Raw genomic sequence first — 16,070 nt, 5'->3', positions numbered from 1 at the left:
GAAGGCAGCCTTCTAGCCATCAGCTTGTTCTATTACCTGCTTTACAAGGTCAGCCTCAAAACTTCCTTAAAACTTGTGCTTTGTAAAACATCCACCGAGAAGGGGCTGCCTCATCACAGCCTCCTCAGGGCAAAAAAAAAGGTAAAAAATGCTTTTTAGGGATTCCACAGAGTTTTTTTTAAAAGAAGAAGCAAAGTAATCATTCGCATAAAAACAAAGGGTTTCCTGGCTGGGCTTTTAAGCTGAGCACAAAAAAGAGGATCTCACCTGGGCTAAGACAACATGAGATCAATTCACTTAATTTAAACTTTTTTTCTTTCCCCCAAACCCTCCCCTCCCCATTGCAACGAGGTCAGTTGGGTTAATACCACACTGCAAACCTCAATACAGGTTTTAAAGCTCCGTTTACTCCATTTTTGCAATACGACCTGCCAAAACTGCTGACCTTCTGATCGACAAGCTCAGCATCCTAACCCACTGAACCACCACGTCCCTTTTTTAAGGTGGAAGGAAAGTTAAGCATAACCATACAAATGATTTTATTTTTTTGCTTTTTACATTGAGCTCAAAGAAAGAGGATCCCTTGGGGGGGGAGGGTTGTGAAGAAAACATGAACTACATTCAGTTAATTTAAACCTTTTCTTTTCCCCAAATCCTCCCCACCCCATCGCAATGAGGTCAGTCTGTGTTAATACCACATTACAATACTCCGTTTATTCCATTTTCTGCAACGGCGGGTTATGCGTGCTCTGACGGACCGCAGAGAGACCTTCTGAAAGCAACTTCCCAAAAGCTCAGTCCCGGATCCACCCGGATCCCCGCGGGGAGCCTCGGCCGGGCGAGGAGGGGGCAGATCCAGCCCGGGGAGGGATCCCCCTTTGCCCACCTGGAGGGAAGGGAGGGATCCGCTCCCTGCAGGCGACGCCAGAGCCGAATCTCCCCAAGGAAATCCCTGCAGGACGAAGAGGCGGATCCGCAGCTACCTTTCTGCTTGCGGGGAAAAGATCTCCTGGCGGGAGGGGCGCCCCGAAGGCCGGAGGGAGGAGAGCAGCCCGACCTGCCCGAAGTAACACCCAGAAGGGCCTCTCGGGGGATCCAGCGCCGATCCTTCCAGGGAGGAGGGAGACAGCCGGAAGGAAGCGGAGATCCAGCGAGTGGGAGCGGAGAGGCGGGGGCGGGGCTTCTCTCTTCCTCTCAGGCTCCGCCTCCGCCTTGCAGCCCCGCCCCTTGGCCGCCCCCTCTCCTCCCCCTCCCTCCCTCCCTCCCGGGGTCTCCTCCGCGGCCGAGACGGGAGGGGAGGGGAAGCGGCGCAGGGTCCTCCGTGCAGTCGAGGTTGGGGGATCGCCTGGGGGGAGGAACGGGAAGAAGCCCCGAGCGGATCCCTTCTGGATCCCGAAGATCTCCAACTCCAGCTGCGCAGGAGCCCAGGAGAGAACAGACTGTTCACAAGCTCCAAACATTATCAAATGTAACCTTTAAATGTCTTAAGAGCAGCTCACCTGCCTGGAGTCTGCAGAGTTATTATAATAAGTAAGTTGGAAGGGACCTTGGAGGTCATCTAGTCCAACCCCCTGCTCAGGCAGGAAAGCCTGCACCCAAAGCTTGCAAAAGCACTCAGATATTGGATCACAAACGGCCGGAACAACAAGGATCCGTTGCAGCCACCAATTGATTCTGGGTGGGTATGCCCCAGATGGGCCTTTCCCAATCTGGTGTTCTGAAGAAGTTCAGGGAGTCGAAGTCCCAAACATATGGAAGGCAGCAGCTGGGGCAAGGTGGCCAGAGGGGGTCTCCTGGCTCTCACTGGGCTGACCTGCTTTCCCTTCCGCCTCTTCCTTAAACCCGGGTGCTGCTCTAAATGCTCCTAATTGTTTTTGTATCTGAGAAAGAGAAATATTTCAGACTGCAGAGTCTCTTGGGTTGTGGGTGCAGTGATTGTCTCGCCACAAGGAGGCATAATAATAATAATAATAATAATAATAATAATAATAATAATAATAATAATAATAATAATAATAATAATAATAATAATAATGAAGAAGTTGGAAGGGACCATGGAGGTCATCTATTCCAACCCCCTGCTCAGGCAGGAAACCCTATACCATTTCAGGCAAATGGCTGTCTAGTCTCTTCTTAAAAACTTGCTTGCTTGCTAGCATTCACTAAATGGAATCCTCCAGATGTGAGTTAGGCTGGGATTCTACTCCCATAACGTCTTGGCAGCTGGACCTGATGGGAGTTGTGATCGAGCAACTCCTCAGGGAGAGAAGCAACCTAGAACTAAGGAGAAACTTCCTGACAGAACAACTAACCAGTGGAACAACCTGCCTCCAGAAGTGGTGAATGCTCCAACACTGGAAGTTTTTAAGAGGAGACTGGACAGCCATTTGCCTGAAATGGGATAGGGTTTCCTGCCTGAGCAGGGGGGGGTTGGACTAGATGACCTCCAAGGTCCCTTCCAACTTACTTATTATTATAACTCTGCAGCCTCCAGGCAGGTGAGCTGCTCTTAAGACATCTAAAGGTTACATTTGATAATGTTTGGAGCTTGTGAACAGTCCAATTATGCTTAATATATATTCAAAAGTTGAAATATCCTTAAGAGGCCCAAATCGACATTGAGTGGAGGGAGGGAGGGGGAGGAGAGGGGGGCGGCCAAGGGGCGGGGCTGCAAGGCGGAGGCGGAGCCTGAGAGGAAGAGAGAAGCCCCGCCCCCCTCGACCCTCCCACTCGCTGGATCTCCGCTTCCTTCCTGCCGTCCCGCTTCTCCTCGGGAGGATCGGCGCTGGATCCTTCGGGAGAGGCTTCTGGATCCCGATCCGGGCAGTCCTGGCTGCTCTCCTCCCTCCGGCCTTCGGGGCGCCCCTCCCGCCAGGAGATCTTTTCCCCGCCAGGAGAAAGGTAGCTGGGGATCCGCCTCTTCGTCCTGCAGGGATTTCCTTGGGGAGATTCGGCTCTGGCGTCGCCTGCAGGGAGCGTTTCCCTCCCTTTCCCTCCTGGGGGGCAAAGGGGGATCCCTCCCCGGGCTGGATCTGCCCCCTCCTCGCCCGGCCAAGGCTCTCCGCGGGGCTCCGGGTGGATCCGGGAAGGAGCTTTTGGGAAGTTCCTTTCAGAAGGTCTCTCTGCGGTCCGTCAGAGCAGGAAGTCTCCGGGCATGCACATCCTCGCAGGTGCAGTTGCAAAAAATGGAGCTTTAAAACTTGTATTGAGATTTGTAGTGTGGTATTAACCCAACTGACCTCATTGCAATGGGGAGGGGAGGGTTTGGGGGTGGAAAGAAAACAAGTTTAAATTGAATGAATTGATCTCCTGTTGTCTTAGCCCAGGTGAGATCCTCTTTTTCGTGCTCAGCTTAAAAGCCCAGCCAGGAAACCCTTTGTTTTTATGCGAATGATTACTTTGCTTCTTCTTGAAAGAAAAAACTCTGTGGAATCCCTAAAAAGCATTTTTTACCTTTTTTTTTGCCCTGAGGAAGCTGTGATGAGGCAGCCCCTTGTGGTGGATGTTTTACAAAGCACAAGTTTTAAGGAGGTTTTGAGGCTGGTCTTGTAAAGCAGGTAATAGAACAAGCTGATGGCTAGAAGGCTGCCTTCCATAATTTTAAATATTTTTCAAAATGCCTATTGGAGGCATCTGCAGAGACCTGGAATCTTTGTGACTTTGCATCCTCCAGAAAACTTAAGAGAAGCCCTTTTCACACATGCTCTGCCCCACCTGATCTATTTCATCTTCCACTGAGTTTTTCCTACACAACCAGTGAAGATGTGGCCTTGAGCTCTGCCAAGGAGGGGGCGTTCTTGGATCGGGACCCACAAACCTTTGGCTCAGACTCCATTCTAGAGAATTTGGAAATTGTGGCCCAGTTGGAGAAGTAGCTTCTTGCACAAAGGGCCAGTCCATTAAGGAGAAATCAAACTGGTCAGCAGTGAGGGTCATCCCTTGTCTGGACTCAAGAAGGGGAATAGGTGACCCAGAGACCTCTTAGCTGCAGCTTTAAAGGTGAGTAAACAAATCGTGGTTTGGAGAATAAGCATATGTTTTTAAAATTTTATTTGACAAAAGAGTTATGCAGTGAAACTGGGTTCTGCTCCCAAGGTGCTGGGTGAAGGCATAACTTAGTTCAGTTAAGGACTTTACGTTGAGTGTGTTTCATCAGCCAGTTATGAATCCATCTGGGGGTGATGCTGTTTATCCCACATTTTTCTATCTTGCCAAGAAGTCGGCTGTGGTCTACATTGTCACACGCCTTACTGAAGTCCAGGTACACGGTATCCACGTCGTTTTGCTGTTTCCCTAATTCTGTCACTTGGTCAAAGAATGTAATAATTTTTTTCTCCCCTGATCTGTTTTTGACAAACCCATGTTGGCTTCTAGTGATTGCTTTGTTTGTTTCTAGGCTTTCTCAAATCCATTGTTAGATTATCTTTTCCAGGTTATTCCCAGTTACTGATGTCAGGCTGATTGGTCTGTAGTTTCCTTGATCCCTTTTTTCCCCCTTTATGTAGTATTTTATAAAATGCACAAAACATTTCACGAGGAAGTCAGGATCAAGTAGTCGTGATGGGATGGAGCTCCTAAGTGCAAAATCGGAGGAAGGAAGGAAGACAAGGAATTAGAAATGGGTGGCTTGGTTACACTAGCCTCAATTCTCTTTCCTTCCCTTATGTGATGCCTTATTTTTTTCCTGATTCCTATAGTTCATTCTGGACTGACTGACCACAGTTTGGACCGGAATCTTGGTCGTTGCGTGAAGCGGTCATTGAGATGTGACTTGGCTGCACTTCTCAAATATTGCAGTCCTGCTCTTGTGGGCCTGGTTGTTGAACAATTTAATTATGTTGAACAAGTTATTAAGCAGACAAAGTAACGGGTGAGGAATCTGGGTTTGTTTGAAGTGGGCAGGAGAGGCCATGTGAGTGCTGGCACAGGGCATGTGCGAGTTGAGGGACTCCTGAAGAAGCTTAGAGATGCTTTGGGACACCTTGCTTGGAAACGGTATGGATCATGCGGCTTGGAGAATGGCACAAGGCTGCAAAGACCTCCGATCTGGGCTTTGAAGCTTCATTTCTAAGTGGAAGCAGTGACACTGGGCTGAAAGTCCAGTCCTGGGGTCAGTAGCAGATGGCCGAAATGACCCAGGGCCCCAGGCCTCCACTTAAGACACAGTTCCAGCATTGCTGTCAATCAGGGCTGCTTCACATTTTTTAAAAAAATTCCATTTATATCCTGCCCTTCTCCGAAGACTCAGGGCGGCTTACAAGCTTAGCAGTAGCCTTCATTCTATGTATATGCCTGCTTATTAGGGCTTTCACACACACCCTAAGCGGCATTATTACAAAGTCAGCTTATTGCCCTCAACAATTGGGTCCTCATTTTACCTACCTCGGAAGGATGGAAGGCTGAGTCAACCTTGAGCCTGGTGGGATGCGAACCTGCACTAACTGCAGGCAGCTGGTGTTACTTAAGGAGGCATTAGCCCACTGCTCCACCAAGGCTGTGCTAGGGTGGCTTAGGCTTCGGGGGGGGGGGCAGCAGCTTTACATCCCACTTCAGTAGCCCCCCCCAAACTCATTGGTGGCCTGTGCCTGGTCTCCAGAGCCTCCCCCACCCCTGAGACACCCCAAGAACAATTGTCTGAGCCTCCCTCCACTTAGGAACTCTCAAGGTCACTTCAGGATTGCAACCAGGAGTGTGGGATTACGGTTGTGGATCAAAGTTGCCGCCTAACCACTGCTTCACTGAACAACCGAAATTTCAGTCCCAACTGTGGTCATAAGTTGAGGATGTTCCTCCTAGAGATGTGGGGGCTCCATCACTGGATATTTTGTTTCAGGTGTACCCGGGATCAACCCCGGGCAGAGGGTGGGACTGGAAAACCTACATGGTCCCTGCCAAGGCTAATATTTTGTGATTTATCAAAAGGAAATATTATTTTCCATATCTTTTTCTTTCTAACAGCAGATAAAAGATTGTGACAAAAATTTTTTTATCTGCAAGCCAATTATTAATAGATAGTACAAATTCAGCCCAAGGCAGCAAGTGCCAAAAAGCATGGAGTGTGGGAAACCTTTGGATCCCGTCAGACACAAGCATCTCTCCAAAAAAGCCACAAAACCCCCATGAATGAAGCTGTATGCAATGAAATTTCATTTTGATGTATGCCGATTGGTTTACATTCAAAGTGACAAAGTTATTATTATTATCCTTTGCTCACTGGTGCCCCCTTTTGACCCACAGGAAGGTCCGTATGGAAAGTGGATCCAGTCAAGGTTTGGAAGGTGAGAAATCTTTTTCTGGAAAAGACCCCAAAGATCTCCGATACCCCCCAGAACAAAACCCTATAAATGTGAGGAATGTGACTTATGCTTTGGTCAAAAGTCACACCTTCTTAGACATCTGAAAATCCACACTGGAGAGAAACCCTACCAATGTCTGGAATGTGGGAAATTTTTCTGTGAAAAAGCCACCCTCAGAGACCACGAGAGAATTCACACAGGGGAGAAACCTCAAGATGGCAGTCAAATTGTCCAATACTGTGCAGTCCCAAGTCCTGCTTCTTTTTAGCTGTGTATGGGATGCCTTTTAAAAAAGCTGCCATCTTTATTATTTTGACTCCCATCTTCTCTAAATGGACATTTCTGACTTCCAGGGTTGAACTGAAAGAGGCAGCTTTTGAATGTACTTTAGGAAAAATGTCCTGGTGCCCTGCTCTTAAAGGCGGATCATTGGTGGCTACCTACATGTGTCTGACAGACTCTTGATTAATTGAACCACATCATAGGACACAGAGGTGACAGGAAGTACGACTTTGAATTATGTAATCAGTTTGAGATGAATAGTTAATTGATACCAGGTTGCATTTCATGCAACCCAAAATCCAATCAGGGTGTGAGGCTGGTGTGTAGTTAACTTTAAAGTGCTCATAATGGAGGGCCACATAAACACTACACCAGTGACTGTTACAGACCACTCTGAGTCCTGAAGATATCAGATTTAAAAATTCCCAAGAGTTAAAATAAAATATTTACCATCCAGGCTTCCAGTTTTGCATCATGATGGAACAGACGCAGGAAGGCCGGGCTATGCATACCGCGCCTGATTTTGCCCTGCTGGGAGCCCTAAAAAGGGTCTAAAATCACCCCAAAGAGGCAATGAAGGGGAGGAGTACCTTGTTTATCATCCAAACCAGCAGGGGAAAGACAACTGAAGAAGAAAAGCACCAATTAGTACTTTGTAAACCGCATGTTTGCATCTGGGTGAGAATTTTGATCCTTTCTTTACTATTTTTCAACTGAATTTCCTGGGAAAGGCTCCCAAGAAGCTAAAAACCTCCAAATGTGAAGAGAAGCAGCATTTTAATTTTATGGGGGACAGAAATATGCAATATTGAAGTGGAAGTAACATAAAGCTACATTTTTGATAAATTTGAGAATTTTCTCTTTGGGGAAAAAAACAAAACTCTGAGGTGAAATATAAGAAATCAATCCTTTGTCGTAAGAGTGGAAAATGAACTTTGATTGACATCTAGTGGTGGGTTTGTGTACAGCACCACTGCTTGCTTTCTGGCTGCTTGGTGCCTCCTAGCTTAGGAGAACAGCTGGCAATAAAGGAAAATATTTTGGCATACTTATCAGCCTGACCTTCTTAAGACTATAAAAACCTACTGAGCTTGGCCTTTTAATCTCAAGAGCTAGTGGGAGAGAAGGAAAATTTATCTTTGGACTCTGCCTGGCTGGGCCTGACCTTTGAGCTGTTTTGAGGGAGGTTGAACATTTTGAACACTTTGAACATTGTGGATTGCAGTCTTGCTGACTGATAATTTTTGGATACCTGAGACAAGGGATCCCTGTAAAATATTGCTTTCAGGACTGGACCTATATATACTCTGGAACCTATTAGATTGTAAAGACTACACACAAAGACCAGAAAACAAGATGAAACTTTAATCTACTGTTACTGGCACTGGTGATACTAGAGGATCTCCAGGAAGGATGCCTCAAGAAAAAAACAAGGATCTTTCAGAAGGAAATACACTCCATGCTACAACTAATCCACCAAACAATTGTTGTATACAAAGAAGACATAAAAAGAAACCATAGTGAGACTAAAAACAATTTAGATAATATAAATGAGCAAATCTCCAAATTAAATTTATGACTAGAAAGCTCCCAGGTAACGACTACAAACTATGAACACACAAACCAGAAATCAGAAGATGAAGCAGAGGAAATGGAATCAGAGGGACAGAATAGATAAAAGAAGGGAAATATAAATGACCATATACAAACAAAATACTGCAAGACCTAGCCATAAGTATGAAAATGTAAAATACCCTTTACCCCTTAGGTCTGCAAAATACATCTGATGGCAAGGAAGAAGATTTTTAAAAATGGAATATAGAGCTTCTTAGGGGAAATGTCACAACTTGGGAGACAAGGAATGAAAAGAGAAATTGAGGGAGAAGGAAACTGGGAGTTGCTTAAGGAATACAAATGGAAGGAATTCTCCCGCAAAATATCCTACATAAATTGACTTCCCCATGTCAAGCAACTTTCACAAAAATAGAAAGAAAATACCTTGGTGATTTAATTACCCTGGTGTGGAAAGCTATTTGACAAAGAAACGAAGAAAAGGAAAGAAAGAAAGAAAGAAAGAAAGAAAGAAAGAAAGAAAGAAAGAAAGAAAGAAAGAAAGAAAGAAGAAAGAGTTTGATTTAAAAAACAGAAGATTTGACCTTTTAGAGGGGGCATTATATGTTTAAATAATTGTTTGAATAAGATTAAAAGAACGGATGACCCTTAGATACAATTAGACTTTTATAATGAAAGATATGATTTAGAATTAAAATAGCAATTTTTCTTTTTTGATAATGGGAAATATGAAAATAGGAGGATGGGTATGAACAAAACTTTTAGCTATATAAATGTAATTAATATTGAGAAAATCATAAGTGACAAAGATTTCAAACATTGATGGGAAATCAAACCTTAACAAGAGCGAGAAAAACAGGATATTGATTTATGAATCGATATTGTTATCTGCATGACAGTAAAATATGATGAAGATGTTTATATCTAACTTTGTGTACACCAATAGTACTAAAAATTGTAACTGCGTAATGAGGGGAAAATGGAAAAAATATGGGAAAGAAAGGAGGGTCAGGGAAAAAATATTGGATGTTCAATATATGAGCCCAGACAACATGTTTACTAAGCACTAAAGATTGTTATAGTTATAGTTATAGTTTATTTGATTTATATACCGCCCTTCTCCTTGGTGGGACTCAGGGCGGTTCACAGGGCATACATAAGAAACACTATACAAAAATTAAAAAGAATTAAATCCATGCCCAATTAAAACAGAAGTACAGATTAAAAACAATTAAAAGCCCATAATCCCCCATCAGGCCAGACCAGCTAATTCGAACAGATGGGTCTTCAGGCCCCGACGGAAAGTTCGAAGGTCTGGTGCCATCCGGAGCTCCACCGGCAATTGATTCCATAAAGCCGGAGCCCCCACAGAGAAGGCCCTCCCCCTGGGGGCCACCAGTCGACATTCCCTGACTGGCGGCACCCTGAGGAGGCCCTCTCTGTGGGAACGCACAGGGCGGAGGGGAGTCGATGCCGGCAGCAGGTGGTCCCTGAGGTAACCCGGACCCATGTCATTGTCATTCTTAAAAATCAATAAAATATTAAAAAATAAAATAAAAAAAATATTTACCACCCAGTTAAGAGGGAACACCAACCAAGTCTTCCAGCAGCTCCCAAAAAAGGCAGCTGTAGATTGCTGGGACTTTGAAGTGTCCCTGAGTGGTTGGTTCCCACCGTGGGAGATGAAACGCAGGCAAGAGGTCCACAGCAGAGAAGCTGCCTTTATTGACCGACGGTCCAAGCCCTTTCCCAGCCTCCTCTCTAAGGGTTGGATAGGGAGGTGGTGGAGGAAGGCTGCAGAAAACCTTAATGCTTCCTAGGAAATCCCTTCTTTGATTGACAGCCACAGTCCAGCCCAGGAATGGATGAGGTTCCCTCTCAACTGATGGAGGGATGAGAAGCTCCATGCACTGAGACAATATTTATTTATTTTATTGGATTTATATACCGCCCTTTCCCGAAGGACTCAGGGCGGTTTACAGGCTATTTAAAACAAAAATCGATACAAAAGTTAAAAACAATTTTAAACGATTAAATCAAATCCCTAAAAATAAAAACCCCAATTAAAATTCTCAGCCTGGGCCGGAAAGCTCAAAGAGCCAGGTCTTCAGGTCCCGGCGGAATGAACGAAAGTCAGGGGCAGTCCTAAGCTCCGCGGGCAGCTGGTTCCAGAGGGCAGGCGCACCCACAGAGAAGGCCCTCCCCCTGGGTGTTACCCGCCGGCAATCTTACTGGCGGCACCCTGAGAAGGCCCTCCCTGTGGGAGCGCACAGGATGAAGGGAACTTGATACAATAAGGGGCTCTTTGGCCAGAGCTGGTGTGGGGACCTTGGTGTCCTCTGTTGTGGTTGTTATTAGCAACAGCAACAGCACTTAAGACTTAGAAACATTGTTTTTTACGGCACTCTCTGAGCAGTTTGCAGATGTCGGCATCTTGCCCCCAACGATTTTGTGATTTTTCTCGATAGGAAATACTGTTCTCATCTTTTTGTTTGTTCTCATCTTGTTGTTGTTGTTGTTGTTTCATCGGCAGGAAAACAACTGAGACCAAAGATTCACCTGCAAAACAACCATCAGCACATAGTAGAAAATCAGTACAAGGCAGCGGCCGCAGAAAGCATGGAGCCTGGGAAACTCTTGGATCTCCCGTCAGACACAAGCAGCACTTCGGAAAACCACACCAAAAAACCCCATGAATGCTCAGAGTGTGGGAAATCCTTTCCTCGCAGATCACTGCTTTTTACCCACAAGAAAGTCCATATGGAAAGTGGATCCAGTCAAGGTTTGGAGGATGAGAAATCCTTCTCTGGAAAAGACACCCAAGATCCCAGAAGCCCCTTCAGACTAAAGCCCTATAAATGTCTGGAATGTGACATATGCTTTGGTCAAAAGTCAAGTCTTCTTACACATCAGAAAATCCACACTGGAGAGAAAAAATATCAATGTCTGGAATGTGGGAAATTTTTCCGTGAAAAAGCCCATGTCAGAAACCACGAGAGAATTCACACAGGAGAGAAACCTTACAAGTGTTGGCAATGTGGGAAGAGCTTTTCTTGGAATTCAAGTCTTTGGGCCCATGAGAAGATCCATGCAGGAATAAAACCTTACAAATGCTTTGAGTGTGGAAAATCTTTCACCCAGAGTTCAGGTCTTCGGACTCATGAGAAAACACACAGAGGGGAGAAAAATGAAAAGTGCCTCGAATGTGGGAAATGTTTTTCCAGGAAATCACACCTGATGCGACATCAGAGACGTCACACTGGAGACAGACCCTTTGAATGCCCAGAATGTGAGAGGCGATTTATGTGTTCTTCTGAACTTCAGACACACCAGAAATGGCACAAAGGAGAGCTACCCTATAAATGTATGGAATGTGGGAAAAGTTTTATTTCGCCAACCCAACTTCAGGTTCATCAGAGAATTCACACAGGGGAGAAGCCATTCAAATGTGGGGAGTGTGGGAAATGCTTTTCCCGAAATCAACACCTTGGAATCCATCAGAGGGTCCACACCGGAGAGAAGCCCTACAAATGCCTAGAATGTGGAAAATGTTTTGGACAGAAGGGAGGCCTTTGGGCACATCATAAAACCCACACAGGGGAGAAGCCACATCAATGCAATGAATGTGGACAATTTTATCATACCTCGTTCGCCCTTAGAAGTCATGTGAAAATTCACACAGGGGAAAAAAGCTACAAATGTTTAGACTGTGGGAGAACATTTGCTCATGCATGTTCCCTCAGAAGCCACAGCCGAATCCACACAGGGGAGACGCCCTATAAATGCTCAGAGTGTGATAAATATTTTTCTCAAAAAAATACGCTTTTGAAGCATCAGCGAATCCACACCGGAGAAAAACCATACAAATGCCTGGAGTGTGGGAAAGGTTTTGCCCAACCTTCCATCATTTCACAGGGACACCAGAAGTCACACAGGGAAGAGGCCTTACAAGTGTGCAGAGTGTGAGAAAACTTTTCATTGTAAATCATAGATAAAATAGAAAGTCCATAGCAGAGATAAATCTCTTCAGTCATGAACAATATAGGAAAAACTTTTTTTCAAAAGTCACACCTTGCAATTTGCCAGGAATTTTACACAGTGACAGAAGGGAAAACCTACCATTTTTGGTGTGCGAAAAATGTTTTTCCTAGTCAATTAACCTCAATTCCGTCACAGAGCACACAGTGAAGCAAAAGGGCGTAAACATTGGGAGTGTGAGACGGCATGAGTACCTGACCAGAATGATTACACAAAAAAGTCATAACTGTGGAGAGAATGTGTAATATTTTGCAGAGTACAGATAGTCCTCAACTTATGACCACAATTAGGAATGGATTTTTGGTCATAAATTGCTACAATCATAATTCAAGGCACCCAGATATTTTTGTTAATTCTTATTCAGCCTTTGTTGATCAATGTGGAGAAATGGAGAGTTGGAGAGGAGAAAACGGGGGAGAAGGGTGGAACGGAGATGCGTCCGGTTGTAAAGTGTTGATGTTGAGTATATTTGTTCTGTACCAGCCTGCTACCGGCCCTGCAGAAAAGGCAACCCCTTTACAAACGGCAAGAGGCTGGAATTACGTCTGCCAAATTTATTACTAAAAAAACAAACAAGACACGAACCAAGATACAGGAGCTTTGAAACACTATCTGAGCGGTTGCTTTCAGCAAACCAGCCCTCCCCACACATTCCCTTTATAAAGAGTTCAGGGCGTGGCTTCTCTCTGCCTCCTTCCGAGAAGCCCCATAGCCTTCCTCTGTTTACTCCTACTTGACTGCCTCCTGCGTCGGGCGTCCTTGAACAGGGCCAGCTGTGGGTCATCTTCATCCACACTGTCAGGCTCACACAGCTGGGTCTCCATGGTGACCAAGTGGGAGGGGCCTGGCTGAGGGCTATCATCAGCAAGATCTTCAACCCCCTCAGCAAGGTCTTCAACACCCCCCTCCTCCTCGTCCGACCCAACTGCCGAACCCACAGGCTGACCCTGAATCACAACAATATTCTGGCTGAGGATGAAAAGAGAAAATTTCATTTTCTTAGTCTCTTTTTTGGAGGCATTTATTTTCTTTTTTTCCACATTGTCTTTTTCATATGTAAATGCACACACGGTGTATTCACTGATATACTGTACACACTTGGATTAAGTTTGTTTGATCTGTGAATATAATCCTTAATAAAATTATTGTTGAAATAATCAAGAGGACTATTTACAGGGTACAGACTGGGGCGGGGATTAAAGAAGTCAAGATGTAGTGTAGGAAGGCCCCCCTCCTCAAATTAAAATATTCTTTATTCTTAACATTAAAAAGAGGCAGAATATTACATTTCCCCAAAAGGAGAAATGGAGAAAAATCTAAATAAAGGGAGAAAACAACCCCAGTCTTTCTTAATAGCCTCAAGTAGATTCCTTAAGTCTTTTTAACTATACATTTAAATTCTTTTAAGGATATTCTTGTTATTCGTTACTGATGTTTCATTATTATTCATATACCATATTATATTCAATATTTTTTCTTTCCAATTTACGTCTGTCTGGAACCAATTACCCTATTTTCCATAGAGAAATAGAGAAACTTCAAATAGTCTAAATTTCATTCAATCTTTTGTGGGATTCCTTAGCGTCAGTAAACGAGACCTACCTTAACTCCTTGGTTGCCCTGAACTGTGGTGTTAATTCTCTTCTCCTCCGTCCTCCGTGACATGGCATCTCATCCCCAGCGCAACACAGCATAATTTCCTGGCTCAGTGTGAAAGTGGCCTTTTCCCTCTTGATCTCATAGAAACATCCTTTATGACATAATTGCCGATGTGCCCAGAAGCTGGGATCTGCCCGACTCCTATTGGCTGCTTCAGGGGGCTCCTGGCATCTTCCCTCCCCTTCCAACCAGAGGGTGGGGGCCCCTGTGAACACCTTGATCCGGACCCCTGGATCCCCAAAGGCGCCTGGTACCCTGATGCTGGTCAGGTCTTATGGGGCCGTGGAAGTTCAGCACAGGCAGTCATCAGCCTGCAACCGTTTGAAGTTATGACGGACTTCACTCACAAAAGCCATGACCCAGATCAATAACGGGCAGAAGTTGAGGGCCACCTTTTTATTTATTTATTATCAGATTTAGACACCAACCAACTCACTCTCCAATTGACTTATTTCCCTATTTGGCAAAACATTTATCCGTCCACTGCAACCAGTGGGCCACATTCCTGGTCCGGCTAGATGGCAAATCGTATGGGTCAGGATCTGGGTTAATTATCATTTTTATAATGGTTTGTCTCCCTTTCCTTCTTCAGCTGCTTCTTGCAAGTGAGTAAGGGCACTTGCCAGCCACACTGATCTCGAACATGTTCTGGTCTTAAATATGTATTTGGATCCTTACATTTCTCCTTCTCCTTGAAGGCCTGATGACTTTCATTAACATGCACACTCCTTAAACACACCCACGTGGCTACATGGACACTGGTGTATACCTATGTACATCTTTATCAGTGTTTCTCAAGCTTTACAACTTTTAACATGTATGGATTTCAACTCCCAGAATTCCCCAGCCAGCATAAATTCTGAGAGTTGTTGTCCACACATCTGAAAAGGCCACTCCCAATGCATACCCCCTATGTGCAAAGAGAAAAACCAGTTTGGCCTAGTGGTCAAGGCAGTGGGCTAGAAAGTAGACCAGGAGTTCAAGGCTAGCCTTGGCCACAAAAAAAACAGCTGAGTAACCTTATTACTCTCTCAGCCTCACCTACTTCGCAGGGTTCTTCTGAGGAAAAGAGACATCTTCTGTGTCTTCATTTTTCCCCCTAAAACTAATAACAGAGGCTTCACTTTCTTAGGGTCTTGCGGAAGAACAGGGTAGAACAACGGCTAATGACCCTCTTTTACCGGTCTACTATAGAGAGCGTCCTCTCGTATGGTATTGTGGTTTGGTATGCTGGTCTGACAGCCGCGGACAGGAAAGTATTACAGAGAGCACAGCACAAGACATTGTGGGCTGTTCCCTGACACCACTGGATGACATCGCCAGGGCTCGTTGCCTTGGAAGAGTGAGGAAGATTCTCAGGGATGACTCACACCCTGGACTCACACCCTCTTTACTCTCCTACCATCCGGTAGAAGATATAGGAATATAGCCAGCCGTACCAACAGGCTGAAAAATAGCTTTTATCCTTGGGCTGTTAGGCTTTTAAACGGGACATAATCTTATGCAGAATTGACTTGGGAGGCCGGTGTGTGGTGTAGTTGGTTCACATGGTGTGGTGGGATGGAGGGTTTGTTGTCACTGTGTGTTGGGGGGAGAGTACGGGGGGGAGGCTCAGCTAATCTCAATGTACACATGTTGTACTTTGACAATAAAGGTTTATTATTGTTATATTATTATTATTATTATTATTATTATTATTATTATTATTATTATTATTATTGTTATTGTTATTGTTATTATTACTATTATTATTATTATTATTATTATTATTATTATTATTATTATTATTATTATTATTATTATTATTATTATTAAAGGTGCAATATAAAGAAATTGAAAATAAAAAGTAAAATCATTTCCACTCTGCAGTGGCTTGGTATTTTCAAGCTGGTTGGTTTCTCCATTGTTTTTGTATTGCCCCTAGGGCAGGGGTGTCAAACTCAATTTCATTGAGGGCCGCATCAGCATTGCGGTTGCCCTCAGGGGGCCGGGTAGGTGTGGCCTACTGGGTGGGCGTGGCTAAAGTGCGTATGGCCTACTGGGTGGGCGTGGCCAGCTCTACATGGTTCGCATCAAGGGTGCCTATGGGGGCCTGGGCAGGAGTGGGACAGATCTGAGGGTCTCTGGCAGAAGGAGGGTCTCTGGGCCAGGGCCAAGGCAGTGGGGGCCGTTCCCTCACTGTTTCCAGGATGGCTTCGCGGGCTGCATGAAACCACTTCGTGG

At 45.0% G+C, this 16,070-nt stretch overlaps 1 protein-coding gene across 2 annotated transcripts; it reads left to right on the top strand.

Moving 5' to 3' along the window:
• Positions 1 to 2,948: 2,948 nt before the first annotated feature.
• On the top strand, positions 2,949 to 12,116 carry LOC308661202 (uncharacterized protein; the record flags this gene model as incomplete). Of its 2 annotated transcripts, XM_081316067.1 has the most annotated exons (4): positions 2,949 to 3,170; positions 4,698 to 4,870; positions 6,238 to 6,278; positions 10,684 to 12,116. In XM_081316067.1, the coding sequence occupies exons 2-4, from the start codon at positions 4,836 to 4,838 to the stop codon at positions 12,114 to 12,116; spliced, it is 1,509 nt and encodes a 502-aa protein (XP_081172193.1). In that variant the 5' UTR covers positions 2,949 to 3,170; positions 4,698 to 4,835. The 2 variants fall into 2 exon arrangements, with proteins under 2 accessions (XP_081172193.1, XP_081172194.1); XM_081316068.1 differs by lacking the exons at positions 2,949 to 3,170; positions 4,698 to 4,870 and adding an exon at positions 3,955 to 3,999.
• Between the last annotated feature and the right edge of the window lie 3,954 nt (positions 12,117 to 16,070).

This window comes from Vipera berus (genome assembly GCF_964194415.1).
Source record: "Vipera berus genome assembly, chromosome: 2".
Taxonomy (NCBI): Eukaryota; Metazoa; Chordata; class Lepidosauria; order Squamata; family Viperidae; genus Vipera; species Vipera berus.
This window is presented reverse-complemented; position numbering and strand designations above follow the sequence as displayed.